Source organism: Apus apus, chromosome 3, assembly GCF_020740795.1.
Source record: "Apus apus isolate bApuApu2 chromosome 3, bApuApu2.pri.cur, whole genome shotgun sequence".
Lineage (NCBI taxonomy): Eukaryota > Metazoa > Chordata > Aves > Apodiformes > Apodidae > Apus > Apus apus.
In genome coordinates this window covers 61,195,603-61,219,792 of record NC_067284.1, presented here as the reverse complement: position 1 = coordinate 61,219,792, position 24,190 = coordinate 61,195,603, and the positions used below count along the sequence as shown (strand labels likewise).

The window sequence follows — 24,190 nt, the reverse complement described above, 5'->3', positions numbered from 1 at the left end:
TTAAAAGAAAGCTCACTGAAGAAAAAACAAAAAGAAAAGTGGCTCAAACTGGGACAAGTGCTCATGTACAACTATAAAGCTATGATTTTTCTGATTCTGTTTCTCAGACATGTTTAAAACAAAACTATTAATTCAGTTTAGACTTGAACTCCATGCAAAGTTGTGAATTTGGAAACAGACTAAAGAAATAAATTAAGATTTTGTCATTTTTACTTGCAGCTCAAGTGTTATATATAGCCTCATCTACAAACTTTGCACATATCAAATGTTTGCAGGAAGAGCATATTCTTATTTTGGGCATTATAATATGACCTCAGTTGATGCTTCTAATTTTGTTAAATTACCCCAAACCTAAATATTTGTCCTCTGCCATTCCAAAGATACTCAAACCCTTGTAACACACAGCTGTGCAATACAGAGGTGAAAGATTGCGCCCTGCCTGCCTCTGGCAGTACATTTACTGCAGATTAAGGATTCCTGTCTTACTGAGCTGAGTGGTGGCTCAGCTAATTAAATTCAACAGTTGACTAGAAAGGAGAAACAGGACTGAATTTCAAGCTCCAAGCTGAATCCTTTGTCATGACAAACAATTTGACACGCATTGATCTAAATGCATTGGGATTTGTATTTCAGAATGAAATAGCCATATGCCTACCACTGAAAAGTGCCAAAGGCATCTGTTCTTCAACAGTTTCTGAAGTTTGTTTACCAGTGCATATTCATTTAATGAATGCTGTGATACCCTTCCCTCCCTCACCCCCAAGATTAACAGCTCCAAGAGAGTTTGAAAAGCTCTATACATCATACAATCTATGTCTGCACTTTTTATATATCCATGGACAATTCTGAAATGAAGTAATACAAGCAACATAAATACACCATGCACATCAGGTTAAGCATTGCCATCTATCAAGGAATCTGTGGCAGAAGGCTAAACACACCTTCTTTCTCAACTTTTTCCTTCTCCTCACTCCTTGTCAGTCTTCCTTCTACACTCAGTGACTGCAAGTGACTTTCCTATCTTCCAGATAATGGTCAATGCCTCTGCTGAATGAATTCATGGTGGAGCTGCGCCCCTGAGGAAGCAGCACCATGCAGCTATGCCTGCACTTGGAGCACCCTGCCCTCTGCCAGGCCAGTCCACACCCAACGTTCTTACTCCCTGGTAGGGACCATACCTTACCTCTGTGAAGTTTTGGAATTAAACTAGTCCTTACACAATCTTGGCATTAAGTATGCTGCTCATCACACCCATTTCACAGAAGTCCCTCTAATCAGTAAAAAGTAATGATATAGACATGATATCCACCAAAGATTTATATTAGCTTTTAAAAGGCTAACTTGTCTGATTGTTTCTAGACAAGATGATACCTATGAAGGCCACAGTTTTACTGTGAATAAAGTATACATTAGAACATCTACCCAGGGAAAGACCATTTAAGAAGAGGGCTATATTTCAAGCATGCATTTGCTGCTTTGTTCGATTCAAATGCAAATCTGGTTTTGCTTATTATATCGCCACTTTGGTTGTTGTTTAATTTACATAAAAATTAATTAGACTCTTCTTTTGCATGCATCAAGTATTCATGGTTAGCTATCTATGTATATTTAGTGTATTTCCATGTAATTATGAAATAATTAGTTCCTGAAACTCTTACTGTGCTTCAAATACTGAAACATAAAAGGATCTTATTTAATATCAAATTTTCATTCAACAAATGAGTAGCAATTTCCCACTCATCTTCACCTCTGGTGTGTTCTGATACTTTTTTCTGATGTTTTTGACTTAAAGGGGATGCACACTCCAGTTACTGAAGAGACACATCATAGACATCCGGTCTAACCAAGTTACATAAGCATTCAACACAGACCGCAAAATGTTGACTTTCTCTCATCTCCTTTATATTATCTTCTCTCTGAATTATAAACAGAGGAAGCATCACTGAGATCTAAAATAAACACATTAATATATACTTGAAACATGAGGATTTTAAACATTCTTGTCTGCAAATGTCAAACAATTTTTTTGTTTTGTGCAACCACATGCCCAACCACTTTCTCCAGTACAGTCAGTAAGAAATTGCCTACCAGCTTCAACAACTGAGGGATTCTGCCTGACCTCTGAAGCCCAAAACTTATGCTAAACCTTAACCTAAGCTTTCACCAAAGGACAAAGAAATTTCTGCAAAGGAACCTTGTGATTAAGTAAGTTAAACAAACAAAAAAACAACCAACCCCAAAACCAACAAACCCAAAAATGAAACCACAAAACTCTAAGATGTTTCTATTATAACAGTACAGTAAGACTGAGCAATACTGATGCATTGCAATAGTTGGGAAACAGGTTTTATAGCCATTTGCCTCACTGTTAAAATACTTCAAGCAGTTTGCAGTTCTAGGATTAAGTTCCACTCACATCTGCTACTCCTTGACTAGATACTTTGGACCAAATTTCATCTTTGGTTAGCAAGAAAACGACCTGCTGTTTGTTTGCTAGCAGAGACTAGTCGCTGGAGACTGGAGCAGCCCTCTTCCCGAAAGGACTCTCTCCTGCATTTGTTCTATTTAGCAGCTCTTTTATGCATATCTGAAGAATAACAATTCACCCCTGTTTATTTAGAGGAGTACAGTGAGCATTAGACAAGTGTCTCACCCGAAAAGTCAGTGCCAAAGTTCACTGCTCCTCTGTGAGAGGCAAGCGCTGCGTTTGGACCTCTTGGCAGATCCCGATAAGTTAAAATCACTCCCGAAAGGAAATATAATAGGTCACAAATCACGACAGCTGCGTATTATGGTTTGACTCAGCATCTGCAATTAAACAAGTGACAATAATGCTCTCAATCCCCTCCCCCTTCCACCCAGGTAGGGAAAGGACAGAGAGAACAAGGGAGAATGACTTCCCAGACTGAAAACTAGACACCTTTAATTAAATACTAAAAGAAAATATGTACAAATAATATGTTCAGGAATGTGCAAAACCCCCTATTACCTCTCCCCACCTGCAGCAACTCCCACGGCAGTCTCCTGAGCTGTGAGCCATTCCATAATGTCCCAGAGCGCTGCCAGACATAGCGGCAGAGCAAAACAAGAGCTGAGGGTAGAGTTTATGAAGGTCAGGAACGCATGGGCCAAGTTGATGGATAGACGGAGCACTCCCTGGGTGGCGGGGGAGGAGAGAAGGGCTTGACTTCCGTGAGCCTTGGATTATATATGGGATGGAATACTTTGGTTGCCCAGTTTTGTCATCTACTCTGCTCCTGCCTATGGGAAGACTGTAGATATGACTGATCTGCTCCTTTAGTGTCTGAAGTAGCAAATCCAACAAGTAGAGCAAAGTGTCCTTGGTCTCTCAGCAGTATCTATAAACATTCAGGTGTTATCAGTCCACCAGCTGGAAAACTTGCTGCTAATTTCAGGAAGTGTGCTGCTTAAAAGAGAGTTCACTGAGGGAAAAAAAAAAATAGTAAAAATAAAACTGGCTTGGTCCTGGCTCAAAACAGGACATTGCCACTACTGTGTAATCTCAACCAACTTAGAGTTGTTAAACAAAGGGAAAAAACTGATCTCAACCAACTTTACTCGTATTCCTGCTAATGGAATTTCAATGAAAATGTTATATGTGGGGTGCATTATTTCTCATGAAAAATGAGAGGGTCAAAAAAAGGGAAGCAAATATATCTGGTATATAGTAAACTACTGTGAAGAGAAGCTGGGTAAGGAAGCTCTTAGTAATGTCAAGTGGAAATGTTACTATCTCAGTTCTCTGCTGTGTGATAAGAAATCTGATCCACCATACACCAGATTCAAGTATCTTCACACTGGACAACTGACAGGCAACAGCATAACTAGGCTGGTGGAGGTACACAGACCATAAACCTCACAGATGCTCCAGAGGGCTCCTTCTGACAGGTATCTGATTGTGGAGGGAATTTGCCCAGGGAAGTTAGCAAAGCATCATATCTTCCATGGCTGAGAGAGGGACCTATCCAAATTTCATCTTCTTTCGAGAGGAAAACAAGATAAGCATAATACACAAAAATGACTAGTCATTAATGGCACCATAGTCAGTGCTGGAGCGGGACGGTAGAGGAGAGTGCACAGAGAGTAGAAAGAATAAATGTCCAAAGCACAAAATCAGGAAGGTTTGAGTTTTCTTAGTTCTCTTGAACTTGAGAGTTGACAGTTTCCTTCCCCTCCTCTCAGATTAAGACAGAAACAAGGATGTAGTGGCACAAGAGAGAAGGAAACTTAAAGAATCAACTGTCTTCTGCAGAATTGGTGAGGCCACTTATGATAGTTTTTCAGGCCTACCTGAGGCACAGGTACCAGGACATGCAGAGGACAAACCCACAGTAATTTCATGAAGAAGGATTTAACACAAGTGTATTTGGAGTTTCTAGTACAGGAAGGTGTAGGAGGAGATCCTTCAAAAAAATCCTGACAGTGTTCTAACCAAATATATGGAAAATACTAAGAATTTGGATAATCTTGAGCCACTATGTGATAGTGCACACAGTAATTCACCTAAAATAATGCCTGATAAGACTATAGCTGGGCATCAGGCTAAAATCTATGTGTGTAATACGGAATGGGGTGCACCAGCAAAGGCAGCAAATAACAAAATTACTGTAGCGTGCCAGATGGTAATTTCCATTTCAGCAGAATCACATACTCTGTTTCAAGACTGGACTAATTTGACCCTTCTGACAAAGACAAGTGCCCTGTGGGCTGTGGTAACAACAATTACAAAAAGGCATGCTACCTCCTTGTCATCAGCCTGCATCTGATGGATTCCAATTAACCTGTCTCAGCCCTAAGGTTCTGCTGGCTGATAAGCATCAGCTCCTCCAGACTGGTTTGCTTCAATCTCGTTTTACCTTGGTTGATAAATCAGAATATTTGTGATCTTCATCTAAATTTGCCCACAAATTTACAAATGTATTAGTTACCGCTCTTTGTTTTTGACCAAAGTAGACTATTATGGAAAAACAATAGAAATAATTATTTATCTCTTCTATGTCAGCATTTTGTTTCTCTTGTAACTTTAATTCCTTTGGTTTATTCCTATTTAACCAGGCTCCCTACACACCTAGTGTATTTATCTGCTTCTGTACATTCTTTTGTATAATAAACACTGCTGAAAATAACATCTTATGAATTACAGTAACAGCCTGAGAAAGATACTTTAACCCTATGCTATGCTAAAAACAGTTTCTGATAACAGTCATATTTAGATACTTTCCAAAACCCATGAAACATTTTCAAACACAAAGTCTGCTTCCCCAAACATTTTTTCCCAACAAGAAGACCTGGTTCTCAGAGTTAATTGTAATGCTAATGAAAACCTTTTTTCATATTGACTTAGTTGAGGGATATCCTGTCCAGCTGCTGCATTACTGATACTGCCAAACCACTGGAAAACTAAGTGCAAATGCCAATTCACTTACTGCTATCATTTGACTCTACAGAATTTTCCATTTTAGCTACAGTGTGTGCTAACTAGCACACAAAATATATTTTACATGCAGTTCTTGTTAGTCTTTTTTTACCTTGTGACAAAAGCCCAACTAGCATATTGCTCATGTCCTTATTTGTTTATAATTGGTTTCTTAGAGAATGAACTGTTAGACCTAGAAGATACTTATTATGTAACCATGTTAAAATAACTCCTTTGATTTATTACCATTTCCTACAGTGTACTCTGGATTACTTAAAAAACATTATTGTATGTATAAGATTTGGATTTGAGAATCTGCTGTCAGAGTACTTATCTTCAAACCTCTCTTCTTTCAGCTACCTACACTACTACTTCCACCCTTTCGTACTTGCCATAACTCTTCTACTAAAATGAAAAAAATAATAATTTAAGAATGTGTTTCTGGATAGCCAAATGTTTTGAGAAAATAATATTTAGATAACAACTATAGAAGAGTTACTATAGAATTTCAGAACATGAAACCAACATTTCTGGAACTATGATCAGATACTTTCAAATTCCACACTTCTCACAGGCAGAAATTCTTTTCATTTGCTCTTGTTTACCTCTCTTCCAGAAAATGTTGGCAGATTATGGAACTTGCTTTATTCCTTCACAGCTTCTTGCATAACAGAACAACCTCAAAGTCCTGCTGGTAAAAGCTCTCCATTCTGACATTACTTCCTTTCTTTGATTTGAAATGAATAAATATGAAATATATTGTTAGAAGTTTCTAATTCTAAGTGAAAAAAATAGCAAATTGGCAAAACATTTGTTTTCTTGCTCAAAAGCATACCCCACAAGCGGGCTGCATTCAAACTCACTTCTCGAAATTCCTCAGTATTTAGTTATGCAATCTGAACATCCAACATTTTTCTTCTGCTTTACTTTGAAAAATGCAGTGTCTGTGTTGCAGGTCAAAACCAAGCATCCCGACAGTGAATCCTGGGATGTTTTCCAAGTGACATGTACCTGCTCCACTGAATTCCACTTCTTGAGCTGCTAGGAGAAGGTCACAGACCTCCAGCAAGACACCAGTGAAATAATTCTGAGCAACAACACTGCTACACTGCGTGGAGATGCCCCAGAATATTTTGCAGACTGAGTGAGCTCACTTTGCTTATATTCTGGTCTAGCTGAAACCCATGTTGGCTTCATTACCACAATCTCTTCAGTTTGAGTGTAAAGCAGCCCTAGGCTGGGCACGGTGCTGTGTCAGGCAGCTCATAGGGAGTGCTAGATAAAATCTTGGGGGATAGACCCTTGTTGCATAAAGTCACACAGGCTAAGTAAGATTTGTTTTCTCCAACGGTATTAGGTATGAGGTATTAGCAAGGTTTTAGAATACGATGCTCAGCCTAGACAGCTTGCCAAGACAGACAGAAATCAGCCACCAAAACTCCTCTATATATACACAGCTTAGTATATGCACAAGATACCATACAGGAAAAAACCCACCATGTCAGTCATAGGCTCATTATATTCTATTAGGATCTGGCTGTTTGATTTTAATGAATTCTGTGCTGTCTGCTGCTATCCAAACATGAAGATGTGAAAAAGAATATGCTACTGTTTGATTACACCGTGTCAGAATACAGAAAGGCAAAGGACTGAAAGTAAAGATAATTTATCCTTTCAAGGAGGAGAATAATCCTCTGAAAACATTCTCTTCTAATGTACAACACTGCTGTCATAAATAAAAAAATATGTATATATTTTAAAACTGAGTGCATGCTTATGTGTGTGTCTCACTCTGTAGTGACAACTGAATTAATTAGGACCACAGGTAGCATAAATCCTGATGAATCTCGACAGCATCTCACAGTATGGCTTGGAACGTATTATTAACAGGTTTATTAAGTATTTACAATGCTGTGGACACACAAAATACACTCATTGAGACAGCTGCTTCTTCAACAATGCCAATATACCAATGAGATAGTTGTTTCAGACATACAAAATCAAAATACCAGACACAATTCTAGCAGACAGTGTGTGAAGAAAAGGAAGGAAAGAAGGAGTGATGTAACTGCAAAGCACGTTTCATTTAATTCCCTGATCCATGCTATAAAAGTAGCAAAGTTAAGAGCTGATAGAGGAAGCCAGGGAGCTTTTGGGTCTTTTGGAAGCAATGCTTCTTTGGACAAGTAAAGGCAGAAGCAGGACTGGTTAAATCACAGCAGCGCTGCTGACAGGATGAACCTGGAGAGCACTTAGGCAAAGAATCCTTTTGAGAGAGGAAGTTTAAAAGCATCTAAGCAGATTTAAAGAACACTAACTATTACAGGATTTTAAACGAGACTTTATGTCCCCAAGGTCTGCCCTCTGCATGTTTCGCTTTTCAACATTTAGTACCCATAGCAACTTCCAGGCAACACAAATGTGCCATTACTCACAAATTCCAAAGTGTCTGAACCATTTTTGAAAATGCCTCTCTTCTTTTTATTTATTATGCATGTTATGCTTTTCTCCTAATAGATGTCCTTATTATCTGTGAAATGCCAGAAACCATCAAGACAGGCTGAGTCCTCTTAGAGCAGAGTGGTGAAGGACCAGTGATTGGAACAGGCCAGCCAGAAGGTTGCTCAGGTCCCCATTTCTGGAACTGTTTTATAATCATCTCTTCTACTGTTATACTGCAAGGTCAACAATGACTACTAATGCAAACAAATCACAGTTTTGCATGTGTCTAAATATAGATGACATGCATTTCAGAGATACTTCTTTTAAGATACAGGCATTAGCTTTTAACACTACGAAACTGGACTGAGAGGACAGAGTCTACCATGGTGTATGCATGTTAAACACAATTCTCTGATTCTTAACTGATTGCCATTCCAAAGGAAAATTCAAACCTTGTATCTGTAACTGTAATATACTTCATTATAATATTTGTTTTACAACGTACTACACTTCAAATAACCGACATGGCACATAAACAGTAAAGGGAAGCCCTTCCTATATCTACCAATGTTTGGTGAGAACACTGAGAGCAAATTATTTCCTGCCCTCCAGAATCCTACAGTGAACTGTAAAGGTTGACAAAGTATGTTCCAAGGACAGCAGTATTTCAGGTTACATATAAAGTGATGAATGAGGTGAAGAGTTGAATTTATGCTGAAGTTTATGTTTTGATAAAAATGTATTTTAAAAAGCATGTATACTCTAATACAAATTTTCCCAAGCTCCTCTGCCCTCTTACATTTTTTTGTTTTTCAGTATCAGTATCATAGCAACATCCAGGACTCTCCACATTTCTGGAGCAGAGCCTTGCAAATTATTGTATATCTCGGCAATTTGAGTCAGTTTGGAAAAGTATGACGCAGGGCTAATTTTTGTATACCCTAAAAATAATGGCAGGGGATTGGGAGGAGGGCAAAGGGAATAAAAGCTGAAGCTGCAACAGCCAGAAAGTAATGAAAAAAACCTACTTAAGGTTTAATGATAAATAAGCATCAAATCTTCAAAGCAGAGTAGAATGGAAGTTTTATTACTATCTTACAGATTATGGAGCTGTATCTGAACAGCTTGAGGATTCAAACATTTCCAGTAACTGAAACAATACTCCACAGACCTTCTCCCCTGCCAGCAAATACTCATACAGAAAACTGGTATCAGGAATACACAAAATACATCTGCAACAATTTTAATGCAGCTGGAAACAAAAACAGCTAGCATCTGCAAAAAGTGGAAGAGTGGGAAATCCATCAAATATGACTGATAATCTTCTCTACTATGAGAGTCTGATTTAAGATAAGTTTTTTCAGCCTGCAGATGCTGCTGCTTTTCTAGTAAAACACATCAGGAAACAATTTCTGAACTGAAACTAAAGCAGTATTATGTCCTTCAACAAGTATGTTTAGGCTTCTCTCTACTCAAGACTGCTTGAAACAATTTTCTGCCTTACTAATAAACAAAGCCAAGAAAAGGGTATGCTGCGTAGAGCATCTGGTAACACTATGTGCAATAAATAGATATCAATACTATTCCTCTTTTTAAAGGAATTTCAACTTCAGTAGTAACTAAATATGCTATCAATCCAACCAACATCACCTGCAACATCATGGATCACTGCTTGACACGGGCGAGAAGTAATTAATAAACTTGAACTTTGAGAGTCATCTATGGTGTCCTGCAGCTGCAAGTCTTTAAAAAGAACCGCAAAGCTCATTACTCTGACACAAAACCCGCAATCCCCTTAACAATCCTTACAGCATTCTGTTTATTTTCTCAATATCAAACTTATCATGAGGATGTGGTGAACAAGCCCACACAGTGGACTTTTTGGTGTCTTGTCCAGGCTCAGGGGAGCATAAATGGTATTGTAAGCCCTTGTGCTAAGCTTACTGTGCTTCTGTGAGTGACACTATAGGGAAAAAAAATAATGAAATAAATATTCCAATCAGACAAATGACTTTTCAAAATGCACACCAAGAGAAATGCTGACCAGGTCTAGACCAGCAGACACACCTTGTTACATACATGGTTAGGTCTACTACTTAGCCAAAGGGCATAAACAACCAGAAAAACCTTTTTTAAAAATATCTTGAAGGGTAGATGAACATGAGATTGAAAGAAGAAGAAGAAAAAAAGATTTAAAAAAAGAAGAGGAACATCTTTTCAATTCTGAATCAAATAATTCTAGTAGCATCTGTGGCCAAACTTCATTTCTCTGTATGCAATGTGATGATCTAACATTGTTCCAGGCCTCCAGATGAAGCAATTAACAAAGTCTCCACATTTGCCAAACATTACCACATCGTTACCACAGATACTATGTATTCTGAGTTAAGGGAAAACAATGGAAACCTCTAATACCACTGTGGGTTAACTGCTGGCAAATAATAACTTTTTAATATGGTTACCATAGCAAGCATTAGTAAACTGTGAGGAGGTAAATGGAAAATCATCTGCCGTATGGTATATCTGCTTGTCACACACCATGACTCATGTGTAAGACAGTGTAACAAGACTGTTTCAGTAGATGGATCTTGATAGGCTCAAGAACTTAAATTCTGAAGTATTTCTGATGTGTGGGTGACACAAACAATGCATCAACGTGCAAACACTACAGGTGGTAATGATTCTTACATGGATTCACCATAAACCCCCAGTGAAAGGCTGCGCTCCCTTCTCAAAAGCTGTGGAGGATGGAAAAAAGAAAGGATTTGGGCTGAGAGAAAAGAGTGGTCTGGAAAAACCAAGGCCTTCCCCAGGAGGACTGAAACGATGGGCTGTTTGTCACCGAGGTGGGGCAAGGAGTGCAGAATACTGCTCCAGTAAGACATGAAAGAAGAGAGAGTAACAGAAATTTCAACATGTACCAAAGGCCAGAAAATAGCTTAACAGAAAGCTGGGGCTCTTTCTGAGAAGTACATCAAACCCAACACATGCAGATGTTTGTATGATATGGTAATAATCAACGGTTAACATGATTCTGGAAAAAGTCAAGCTGTCCTTTCCCATGTTCCAGATTTCAGAGACAACTGTCAGCATTCTCAAAAAAACACAGCAGCCTGCACCCAATTTTCTGCATTGCTGAATTTCACAGACATGCCTAGTGATGAAAGTGTGGTTTTGAACAAGGTCTTTGTTGTTTGCTTTTTTTTAAATTAACTAATTTGTTATGAATTTTCTACCAACACACAAAATACTATTATGCACTAGGTTAACCTAGTGCTGAAAAGATTTAATTAAAAGAAGCTTTTAAAATTGATTATGTGTTAATTTTTCTCCTACAGCAAATTGAGTAATAAACATTCAGGACAGACTAAAAATCTAAGCTGTCCAGCACTGAATGCCCAATAAAAACAGTGTCAAATAGATCCATGGTCCAGTTAGGATTGTCCAGAAGGAGAAAACAGTGTTAACCATTATTTTAGCATATCTGTTTAGTAGGAAAAGTATCAGGCAAAACATGCAAGCCAGCTCTGCTCTTAAAATCCAGGCAAGGATTCCAGAAAGGAAAAAAAACCTACCAGCAGGCCCTTATTCTTTTTAATAATCTCAAACAGTAAAAATAACCAGCACATGTTGGAAATCTAAAATCTCTTTTCCCTGAAGAATTAGCCTATATATGTCACTTCATATCTATTGTACATTTTTGTTTTCTTCAACCATACATTGATACATACTGTGAATATTCAATCATATCTACTTTAACCGCCACCACATTGCTATCATTTAACTGTTACACCATTATGGCCTCAAATCTTATCAAAATGCCCATTCCCAAAATAACCCACATATATCTTGATGCAACAAGCAATCACATCTTTATTCTCTCTTCTCCTGGCAATACGGACCTGATCTCTATGCCCAGGTTAAGACAGGGATGGAAAAGCACTTCTGGGTAAAAATCAAATACTATGAATTCTCCTACCCACCGCTCTTCCAACCTGCACAAGCCCTATTGTAAACAGATTCTTCAAGTCACCAGCAACTGGAAATGCTGTCAGCATTGGGCAGACTTGCTGCAGCTACATGCTGCTGTGCATACCCTTTGTCCATATAATACAGTAACTTCTTGTCTCAGCTCTCACACTTACAACCAGAAGCTTTTCAGAGAGGACAGGGTTATACACATCTGTGTGTTTGATGTCAACCACCCAGCTGGGGTTAAGGACTGGTACAGACAGTAAGGCTGAACTTTATTGGGATCTTTTTCACTATTTTTTTGAGAAAGACTGACAAACAAGCAGTCTTCTTGAAAAAAAAAAAAAGTTGATTTCACCCACTGCTTATTTCCTGATGATACTGGTATTTGTTACCAACTCTCAAATTTCTCCATGTTACAATTATTTTAAGTAGGGGTGCAAACAAGGGCTTTTTTTTGTGATCAGGATATATAAAGTTTTTCTGAGATTACTACAAGGAGGTTAGTGAACATCAGCTTCTATAGCTTGTATGAGATTTGTTATCTTAAAGGAAAAAAAACATTATAAATACAGAGCTGGATTACCTTCCCTTAGACGCTCAACAACAAAAGTGAATCCAGTAGTTCGTGGATGCAGGACGTACTCGTATTTTTGAAGTCCGTTCTTTTCAGCAAATTCATTACTGCGGGCTTTGGTATTGGCTGAAGGAGAGAGTAAAAACCACCATTTTTTCTTAGTGTACATGTACACCAAAAATTAAATATAATTATTATACAACAGGAACCGTACAACAACACACAGTACGGATGTGCAACAGATTTCAGGTGGAGGCAGACTGCAAGTGTGCTTTCTGTGGGCTATGGTGTGGTATGAGGAAGAGCAACGTGGATTGCAAGAAAAGCGTTTTTACCCTCTCACTGTTTTAGAAAATTAACAGCAAATATTTCAGATTTATCAAATACAGTCTGAAATCTGTAAACTGAAGTCTGTTAATAGTTCTCTGTACACTGCAATACCCATTTAACAGTAAAAGCTTTTATTGGCTCAATTTTATTTACTTTTTTAACTCAAAAGGCACAACCTATAGTAACATAGGTACGTACAGAAGTACCCTGAGGTCACTGTTTAACCACATTAAACTTATTCTAGAAAGAAAACACTAAATGGAGAAAAACATCTAATACATTAAAATGGTATTTTACATCTTCATTCTGAAGTTGACACACTGTATGCATCAACCTGCACTGCACATACATACTCTATTTCAATTTCTTTACCAACTCAATGTCACAGCACATGCTTACTACTGTACACAGAGCACACACAAGGCATCTGAAAAGTAGCTTGGCTAAACCTTGTAAAATTACGGTTTGAACCTCTGGGAAAAAGAATCTCTCACAAGAAAACTGAACAAAGGCTTTTCAGAGCCAGTTTCTAACAGGGCTCAACAATCAAGGAAGATGAGGACACTAAAGTGACAACTCCTGAAGACAGCCAGAGAGGAAGCAATTTGTTCTCCAGCAATGTGCAGGAGGATTTTCCAAGTAGCCTTTTAGCAGCCAAATGCACTTAGCTGGCTACACCAACTGCTGGCTACATTTTCTCCTTCCCTGTCAGTTCTGCTGTGCCTTCCCCAGGACCAAAAGGCAATGGACACATGCAATTTTCTCTTGCTAACATGGAAAAAATCAATTTGATCAGCTAACTTATTAAATATCTCACATTTATATAGTTTTACAGATGTTCAAAAAGACAAAATCCCAGCAACAGATCTTTGGAACAAAGTAATTGCCTAAGAATTTATCACCTTTTTCAAGCAGATATAGTTATTTTTTTCAAGTGTCCACAGTTAACCTTAAACAGAGATGGGAGATAAAGTAATGAAAAACATATTGTTGCTTAATAATTTAACAGAAATGATACTCATAGGTATGTCCTTTTCCTTACAATCATAGTACTTTTTCCTGCAAAGGAACAATACTGTAAGTGGACAAATCAAGAGTAGCATGAGATGTCCTTTTTTGCAGTAATATGATTTTCCTGCATCTTTTTTTTCTTTCCTAAATTACATGAGCTCTTTGTTTAACAAAAAATGTGGGTGTCCCTCCTAAAGGACTATCTACCTATCAAGAAATGCTATAGAGCTTATCAGCATACTGAGTCTTTTTCTCCATGACCTGTTGTTTCCATGCATAAGAGTACTGCTTTTCATAGAGATTTAGTGTATAAATTCCCAGATAACATGATTTGAAAAGGAAAAGTGTTGCACAGTAGTCAAGCAAGTGATTCAGCAGAGAGAATCCAGATGTTTAATTCTTGCCAAGTTGCCAAAACATACAAATACTTGAAAATATGACACCTTCCAAATGTGTTGCTAAAATTACAGAATGTGTGAAATACTAAAATTATGCTTGGCTATATACATTAAATTTCTTTTTCCTTGGACATATATGTCTTTAATCACACGATCAGAGTATCTATTTTTGTCTACCTGCCTAGTACTCCTCTCAATGTTGAAAAAAGACTATTTTGAATCAGTGAAAGAGACTTGCCTTCGGACCTGTGCTGGTTTGGTGGGTTTTTTGGTAGTGGGGGAAGGGTCACAGAAGCTGAGAAGCTCCCCCTGCTCCAAACCCAAATAAGGAGCCATTAGAGGGACAACAGATGCACCTCTGGGATTAACATACTAAAGACCTGAGATAAGACCTGGGCAGAGAAGCACTGAAAGAAAAAGGGAGAGGGGAGGGAGAGGGGTGCTAGTGGTTAATGGGGAAGGAGGGGAAGAAGGTGCGCAAGCAGAAGTTTCCCTGCAACCTATGGTGAGATGGCAGGCTTGTCGCCCCTACATTCATGGAGGAATGTGGTGGAACGTTCTCTGAAGGCACCAGGAGGGGTGAACTTGGCCAGAGGACTTGGATTTTGTGGCCACTGCACTCTGAATTGCTGCCAGTGGACTCTGATTATGCAGCATTGGAAGATCCTGGTGCCAGAGGAGTTGGCTGTTCCCGAAGCAGCTCGTGTCCCTGTGAGAAGCCTGTGCTAGAGCAGCTTGCCCCAAATGTCATGAGAAGGACTCATGAAGGAGAGGTTCGTGAAGGACCCTCTCCTATGGGAGGGACCCCGTGGGGAAGCAGGGGAGGACAGTAAGGAATCCTTCCTGAGGAGGATGGCACAAGCAAGAACCACCAGCCTGTGAACTGACTCTAAACCCCATCCCCATCCCCCTGTGCCGCTGGGGGGAAGGAGGGAGAAAAATAGGGAACAAAGTAATTTGAGCTGGGGAAGAAGGGAGGGGTGGGAATAAAGTATGTAAGCAGTGCTCTTTTTCTTGTCTGTGTCCTGTGTGTATTTGACCAGTGGGAAATTAAATTATTATTTTTTCCCCGAGTTGAGTCTGTTTTGCTCAGGACCTTAATTGGTGAAGAACCCTCCTTGTCCTTTGTCTCAACCCAAGAGCTTTATCCTCCTCATCCCAGAGTGGGGTGGGGGGGGGAGGGGAGTTGAGTGAACCGCCATGGGGCTGTTTCTTTGTTGTTGAGTTAGGCCCAAACCATGACAGGACCACTACCTCTGTGATGGCAAAACTTGCAAAGCGAGTCATAAGCAAGATTTGGAATTGCCAAAAAGGCAAGAGTAATCTGGTAATTAATAAATGCTCTATTATCTCAACCACTTAAACGATTTTCTAACAAATTACACTAATCACCAACAGTGTTCCTGTAAAAGTACACAAGAAGTCCCTCCCAGAGTCTGTGACAATTCAAGCAAAATGCTTTAAATTAATGTATAACAAAGTTTTAACCTACTGCATTATTTTTTTACAGGACAGAGGAAGCATCATCTTTATTTTCTGCATATCAGAATTTGGAACATTGGCAATTCATAAATCCAGTCAATTAAAGCTCTGAGAGACAAGCACCCTAAGTGTTAACACAAAGCTAAGAAGTCAACAAAAATAATAAATCTAAGCCTTAAGCATCTTGAACCGCACAGTTAATGAGCACTCAAAAATCTGCTCCGTATGTCCGCTTACTTTGTTTCAGAGGGAGCATGAAAACCAGTTCCTTGGTATTTGCAAAACACTCCTACTTACATTGCAAGAAAACCAAAACATAAATGGTGGGCAGTTTTGTTTTCTGAACAACACCTAATTGATGCTGCCCTGAAGTAATAATCTTAAAACCTCCTCCAAGTGCACCTCCCTGTACTGGGAAAGAACTTACTGTAAACATCTGTAAAGCATCTTCTAAGTTTCCCCTTACTACAACGCCTTTCAAAAAACGTGTGAAGAGCTGAACACTGGCACACCGGCCAACACTATTCAACTATTTCCTGGTGTTTGTATACCTGTATTGCCTCTGGACTGTAAGTTTTATGTAACAGAGATTGTTTCCTCCCCCTGTTGCAAGATCCCAGTGTAATGGGATTTTAAAACTAGAAAAACGTTTGCAGCTATTACAATGATCATTGGTATCTGGAAAAATCTCCCTCTTCCCTTCCTAACAATGATCAAGCCACAGGTCTTCGTGCATGAACATTAATTATCGCAAGTTAGGAAGGTCAAATTATTTTGATGCTATCTTGAAAGCAAGCATAGGATATACTTTCACTCTCACAAAAAAAGAAAGAATAATGCCCTTCCTCCCCTCCTGCTATTCTCAGTTTCTTACTTGCTATTACTTATGAACAAAGGCACTGACTGCTATCTTACCCAATGCAAGCACCTTGGTGCCTACTGCTGTTGGGATCCCTGTGTGAGACACCTGTCAAAACCTTCAGGGGGAAATTCAGAGTAGGTTCCTGCACAGTGCTGGAGTCAATGAAAAGCAGAAAATGCAAAGTTCCCTCTTGTATGAAACCCAGAGGTCATAAAATTGATCCAGAAAATCAGAAACTCATTTTTATACCCAAGGGAATTCACACAAAACCCACCTGCTTAAAAATCCCTTAATCAATACAGCAGGCTACACCGTCAGTGCTGCAAAACATTCCAGTTGCTCTCTCACATAAAGAGCAATTTCACCACCTTGCCTTGCTGGCCTATCTTTCCTAAAAGGGATGTAACCATCCATGACAACATTCCAGTCATGTGAGCTATACCACCATGTCTCAGGGATTGGAAATCTCTAGTTCTTCCTGTTTATTCCCTATGCTGTGTGCATTAGTGCCATGAACATTTCAGAGAGGGAAAAATACTAGCATGTTGCCCCGCAACTGCTGAGCCACAACATCCAGGCACCTCTCTAGCAAGCCCAGTTGTATCCCCATCCCCCTTTAAATCTGGTTTAAAGCTCTCTGGATGAGCCCTGGTAACTCTTGTCCTCTTGTTGCTCTGAGGCTCATTTCCAATGGGCCTGGTTTTATCCCCTACCTACTTCAAACCTAGTTTAAAGCCCTCTCAATGAGCCCTGCTAACTCCCAGCCAAGAATGCTTCTCTTCCATGTTCAAAGTTCTACACTATTTTTTGTTAGCAGACCCAGTGCCATGTAAACATCTCCATGATCAAAATACCCAAAGCTCATCCAATGGCACCAGCCTCTAAGCCATTTGTTAATCAGCTGTGTTTTCCTAATCTCTTCCTGCCACTGAAGGAACTGTGGAAAAGACTACCTGTGCTCCTGATCTGCAAGCATTTGACCCAGTTCTCTTTTCATTGCCCTAGGACTTGTCTTGGCAATCTCATCAGTGCCCACCTGCATGCGCACTAGTGGGAAGTAATCAGAGGGCCACAACAGGCCTGGGAGTTTCTTGTTAACATTGCTAACCCAGAGCCTCAGGGAGGCAGCAGACCTTCCCGGGGGTTGGGGCTGGCCAGCATATGGGGACCTCTGTTCCCTTCAAAAGAGAATCTCCCACAACAATTACCTTCCTTTTATTCTTAACACAGGCAGTCCTAATGCATGGGGCTACTTGCAACTCCCGGGACGGACCTTTGTCAGTAATCTTAGTTACCTGGTTTTCCAGTTTCAGGGCTACATGCCTATTCTGTAAGGGCAACTGTGAAGGTGGGGGAGGCCAGGAGGGGATTCACCTGCTGCCCTGAGCAGGGACCAGCTTCCAGTTCTCTTCTCTCAGATCTTCTACTTCTGCCTGGTGACAAGATCCCCTACTTCTCATGGAGCCTCCATCTTGAAGCTTTGTCTCAAGGATCCTCAGGATTCCCAAACCTTCCAGACCATAGAAGTAGTCAGGAGAGGGAAGACTTTACATTGATTGAACTAGGCTGGTTTAAAGATCAGTTAAGGAAACTGGACATCTACAAATCCATCTATAACCCCCAATGGGATACACCCATGTGTTCTGAGGGTGCTGGTAGAAGTCATCACTAGACAGCTCTCCATCGTCTTTGAAAAGTCCTGGAAACCAGGAGAGGTGTCTGAGGACTGGAGGAAAGCTAATGTCTCTCCAGTCTCCCATAACATCCTTGTGGATAACTCAGGAAGTCTGAGTTAGAAGAGTGGACAGTGAGACAGATAAAGAACTGGCTAAACAATAGAGCCCACAGGGTTGTGATCAACAATGCAGAGTCCAGTTGGAGACTAGTGGTGTTCCCAGCGGTTAATACTGGGCCCAGTCTTATTCAACATCTTCATCAATTACCTGGATGAGGGGATAGCATGTTTCCTCAGCAAATCTGCTGGTGATATGAAGCTGGGAGGATTGGCTGATACACTTGAAGGCTGTGCAGCCATTCAGAGAGAACTAGAGAGCTGGAGAGCTCAGCAAAGAGCAACCTAATGAGGTTCAGCAAGAACAAGTTTAGAGTCCAGCACCTCAGGAGAAAAAAACATCATGCACCAGTATAGATTAGGGGTTGGCCTGCTACAAAGCAGCCCTATGGAGAAGGACCTTGGGGTCCTGGTGGACAATAAGTTATCCATGGGAACACCGATGTGCCCTTGTGGCCAAGAGAGCCAGTAGTATCCTGGGATGCTTTAAGAAGAGTGTGGCCAGCAGGTCAAGGGAGATTCTCCTCCCCTTCTCCTCTGCCTTAGTAAGACCACATCTGGAGTATCATGTCCAGTTCTGGGCTCTCCAGTTCAAGAGGGACAGGGATATGCTGGAAAGAGTCCAACAGAGGGCTACAAGGATGATTAAGGGACAGGAACATCTGTCATATGAGGAAAAGCTAAGAGACCTAGGGCTCTTGAGTCTTGAGAAAAGATGACTGAGAGGGGACCTTACTAATGTATTTAAATATCTGAAGGCTGGGTGCCAAGAATGGGCCAGTCTCTTTTCAGTGGTGCCTTGCTAAGGGGCAATGGCATCAAGCTACAGCAGTTGGTGGCAGACAGTGAAGCAATAAATGAGTACTCCAAAAATCTGTTTTAAAATTTATTGTTTTAAAAAATCCTCACTTACCTATTAGTGGTTTGCATAGAAAGCATAATACCTATATTGTCTGACATTTAATATTTTTAAGAAAAAGTTAAGCATTTTTTCTTATTTGTGCTACTTTCAAAGTATCACATGCTAAATTGACCTCTAACAGAGCTTTTGAAGAATACATTCTTGCATTATCAAAATTCATCACATTTACTAGAAAAGAGAAAATTCCAACTGCAATTCATTATTAACTTCTAGATGAAATATTGTGTGTGATCCACATCACAACATTCCTGCCAAAATCTGGGCTCTAGAAAGCCTTCCTACTCAGTTTTTAACTGTTCCTCAAGTAAAAAAAGGTCTGCGCAATCACACTCTGTATACCTGTTCCCCATAACTTTTGAAGCTATTGCCACCTGCAAGCAAAGTTTGTCAGAGATGAGAGATTCAAAGCTAATTAAGCTCCAGAGTAGTTTGAGGGAAAAAAAACAAACAATAGCTGAGCAAAGGGCAGCATCAAAAAGTAGAGATCTTTATTCAAAAGTAGAGATTTTTAACCCAAAAATCTAGGGCAGGCACCATAGGTATTTAGTATGTCAGGGCTTTCAGCACAGCATGCAGCAGTCTGTGAGTTAACACATACTAGTGAGGATGAGCACATGGTGCCTCTTGCCAAGACAGTAGCAAGAGATTTGTTGAGGTACTGTCACAGGGACAGAAACACAAGGAAAAAGGAGAAGCTGGAGTGAAGGCAAGACCATGTATAGCGATGCAAACATAAATCCAGAGGAAATGAGGCTTTAACAGGCTCAAAGCAATACAGCAACTTTTTTTGTTTGTTATTGCTTTCTGAAGTATTACTACAAAGAGTCATGTACGGAACACCAAAAAAAACAAAAGAACAAGCAAAATGGTGTATTATATTCCAGCTTTCCAGAAGCACTAGACTTATGGTTGCTCTGTTTTCTTCAGGGCTCCAGAAAGTCTGGCTATATGGTTATCTGCTGAGGGCTTCTTTTTAAGCAATTACAGTAAAATACCTTGATGCACTTAGCTTTAACCTTGAAGTACTCCAGAGTGAAATGATGACCAACCTATCAGAAATAAGTATATAATTATTACCTCAGACCAAATATATCCAGTCTGCAAATACATTGTCCAGGGTTCACGACATTACTATTTTAAAAATATATCATAGCATCTTCCACTGCAAAGTACTTCACCAACTTGAAGTCAGGCAGTGGACAATACATAAACACAGTCATACTTAGATTTCTTTGAAATGTTTCAGTGTCAAATATCTGAAAATGTTATACAATCTTCTACAAAGAGCAGTAAATCTACCAATGTCATGCAGCCATTGAGAGGATAAAAAAGTGACAGCAGCGCAGAGCTGCAGAGCAATTCTGCTTTTCAGTGAAGTACAAGTAGAATGTTGTTTTTCATTATAAGCACCAGAAGAGTTTTGTTGTCAGAAGTACTTAGCAGTTTTGGAATTGGGTCAGAAAACAAAAGCCATTGCCTTTATATTTGCAAAATGTTCCCTATGATTTTGAATGACGATTCAGAACAAAATTCCAGTTTATTCCTTATTCTAAAAGATGGAACACGAGGTTGCAATATATCATTAAAAGTTTTCTGAAAGTCATTTTACAAACATTACACAAATTACATCATTATGTTCTATCATTCTGATATGGCATGAACTTACTGCTTGGTCAGGATTAGCTTGTCAAGGGATTTTGCCCTGTCTGCTATATTTTAAAATATCTGAGCTAACATTTCCTCTAAAGGCAGTTAGATAGGGATAGCTGTTTACTTTCACAGAAAAAGGCTCTGATTTTGCCTCTCTCTGTACATCCTACTCTGCACAAATATAATACCAAGGTGGCATTCATTACTGTTAGAAAGCTAGAGTGCTAAACACCAGACAGTTTAACATGTCAGAAGCCAGCAGACATGCCCGTTGAAGCAGTGCCCTATCCCTGCCCATCAGTCTGTCCTTCCCACTGTGCTGCCCTCCCTCTGGGCTGGCTCAACAAACCAGAGGGAAACAGTCACCACTGTGGCTTAAACAGACTTCAGAAAAAGTGCAGACATCCATTTGACACCGCAAGGTTAAAGAGGACAGGGTACACTCATGTGTAAGAAAGGAAAACCACAACAACATAAATATCTTTTTCTTAAAAAAATTGTCAAAAATCTATGTTCAGAACTGCAATTAGATAATTTTTTAGTATTAAGTGAAGAACCTTTACTGCATAAATTTCTCTGTTTCTCAATGGTATCAACTGCGTATACTTAAATTTAGTCTAAGTCATATATAAAAGTTACAACACCTGAGAGAAAACCCTGTGCTTCCTAAAGCAGCTCCGCATTCAGGTGTGATCATCATCATCATTGCCTTTGGGATGCTGCAGCACATGTGTTAACTATGGCTGTTTTGGTCCTCAGCTAACTCTTCTTTTTAAAACTGCAGTAGGAAACTTCCTCAGTTCTTTAAAACCTGTTGTCTCTGAGGAGTATTAGGAGGGATTAGAAATGATACATAATTTATGGAATAAATTACAAACAAGCCAATTATTTCAATATTCTTGAGATGGAAATACCTATTCAGAAGGAGAGTAGGAGCAATCCAAGGAAGGGTCTCCTGACTCCATGTATAAGATTAAGATTTAGGAGAAGACAATTGTTCCTGAATTCCAAGAAAAAAAAAATTAAAGTGAGGTAATTTCCATCCTTCTTTGTAATTTTAAATATAAAATAACTAATTGAATAAGAGATACCATGTGAAGTAGGCCCAAGAATGCACGAGTTTATCCTCTTTTAGTAAGACTGATCAAGTGATGACAACTCCTTACAGTAGGATAGCATCTGAATACTATACATATCCATTTTCAAGGATATCAGTGATACAGAATTAAAAATAGCAATATATGTTAGTTATTTTAATACTGTGTCTGGTACTTACTGACATTGCAATAAAGTATGATTTGAGAATATCTGCAATGGAAAATATAGTAATATTTTAAATAAAATATAAAAGTTTAATTATAATTTATTTTCTATTTAAAGATTATGCTTATCAAATCATGCTGCAGGCATGAAGAACTACAAAGCATTCATATAATGTTTTACTAGCAATTCAGTTGTCTTCAACACTGGTTAGCAGCTTGCTACTAATGTCACAAGATACCTATGTTTAGCCGGATATTTTATTAAGAATTAATGCTACAAGATGTAATTCATTACATTTACTCTTATGATAATGTCAACACTTGTTTTAGGGAGATAATGTTCTTAGAGAGGCAGATACAGACTGCTTGCATGGCCTAAGGAACAAGTATCTCAATTTTCTCCTGATAAAATAGCAGGCAAGAAATCTGATAGAATCATTAGTTCTCCTCTTCAATCACTCTTCCATATGTCTGAAACTATTTCACACTGTTTGCCCCAGTAATATGGAAAATAGGAACATGAAAGTGATTTATTCCAGGTCTTGTAACCTACTTTTCCTAATGCAATGTACATACAGCACTGACAAATAGAAAGCCATTTCAATAATTAGCTGCTTTGAAATGTAACAGTTACTTCAGGAGGACTGGCAAAGCCTCTCAAGGGAACCAAGTGCCTCTCAAATGAATCAGCACAGATGGTCATCAACTATAGTTTCTACTGTTAATGAGAACACAGTCTTACTCTCCTGCCTTGAACTTTTTTTAACTACTTCCATAAATAAGAAAGGTTTTCCACATTGAATATTCTATGAGAAGATGACAAATGCAGCCTACCTGTAAGATCAGTTCCTTCCGGAAAGATGAGGAGTTGTAGTGGTTCCTTAATGTCACAGAAATAATCCAGCATTTTTTCAAAGTGACTCTTGTCATTTTCCCACTTTCTTCGAATGAAAACAAAGGCAGCAACCTGCATCGCCCAGCCTAATTTTAAAAAACACCTTTAGTAACATTTCAGTCTTGTACTTCAACAATGTCTGTTATTCCAAAATATTTTATAAATCATGTCAGACACCTATCCTCACCTCTGATTAAGAGCACTTAGTTACCTCATAAAAGGAGTTTTAGCTAGGAAGCAAAAGAATGCATAATCAAAATAAATCAAAATACATTTGGAATGGCTACAGTTTTTGAAAACCCAAATTACCAGACTTAGAAAAGTTTTCTGAAGAGCAAGAATAAAGTCCATGCTGTCACAAAGTGAAGTATTTAAAATCATGGCTTCCTTAATCACTGCAACACTGATTCGCTCAAGGGAAGGTGCTGCCCTTATGGAAAAATATCTCAGCAATTCACTGCAGGATAAAAGAAAGTTGCATTATATATAGATAGTTGCCCTTAGTAGTGCATGTTAACCCTACGCATTGAGCAGAGGGCGTTATTACATATACCTTATTATAATTTTAATATAGGAAATACAAAGTTATTCTTTGTATTTGATTATATAAAAATTCAATGTGTATTTATTTGTTTGTATTCATATACAAAGCAACTGTGACGACTTACATCCTGACATCAAAATGACAAAGTAATGCAGTTTAATAAACAAAATTCCTGCTGAGCCTGCAGCTCAGGGATCTCATGCCAGTTAATGCAGGTAATTCTCCCCCTCTACTATGCTCTTGCGAGACCCCACCTGGAATAATGTGTCCAGTTCTGGTGCCCCCCAACATAAAAAGGACATAGAGCTCCCTGAGCAAGTCCAGAGGAGGGTGACAAGAATGATCAGAGAACTAGAGCACCTCCCTTGTGAAGACAGGCTGAGGAAGTTGGGGCTGTTCAGTTTGGAGGAGTCTCTGATGTGAGCTTATAGCAGCTTTCTAATACCTGAAGGAGGCGTACAAGAAAGCTGGGGCAGGACTTTTTGCATGGGCATGTAGCGAGAGGACACGGGACAATGATTTAAAACTTGAAGAGGGGAGATTTAGATTAGATACTGGGAGGAAATCCTTTACTATGAGGGTGGTAAGGCACTGGAACAGGTTGGCCAGGGAGG

General features: G+C 39.2%; 1 protein-coding gene across 12 annotated transcripts in view; it reads right to left on the bottom strand.

Annotated features, from left to right (window-relative positions):
* The window catches only part of LCLAT1 (lysocardiolipin acyltransferase 1), a 153,275-nt gene that overhangs the window by 82,091 nt on the left and 46,994 nt on the right, over positions 1-24,190 (bottom strand). For 4 of the 12 annotated variants that reach the window (XR_007889089.1, XM_051615335.1, XM_051615333.1 and 1 more), the window contains exons 5-8: positions 22,972-23,118; positions 22,152-22,183; positions 20,221-20,274; positions 12,438-12,554 (exon numbers count right to left, since the gene is read on the bottom strand). The exons of 1 other annotated variant lie outside the window; for it this stretch is intronic. Coding sequence is in view for 10 of the 11 variants with exons in the window: in XM_051615335.1 (XP_051471295.1) it covers positions 12,444-12,554; positions 20,221-20,274; positions 22,152-22,183; positions 22,972-23,118 (344 nt within the window). In the remaining variant the exon portion in view is untranslated. Of the gene's footprint in view, positions 1-9,006; positions 9,843-12,437; positions 12,555-20,220; positions 20,275-22,151; positions 22,184-22,971; positions 23,119-24,190 lie in introns of those variants that run through there. 7 more of the 12 variants (XM_051615325.1, XM_051615327.1, XM_051615326.1 and 4 more) reach the window with 4 other exon arrangements.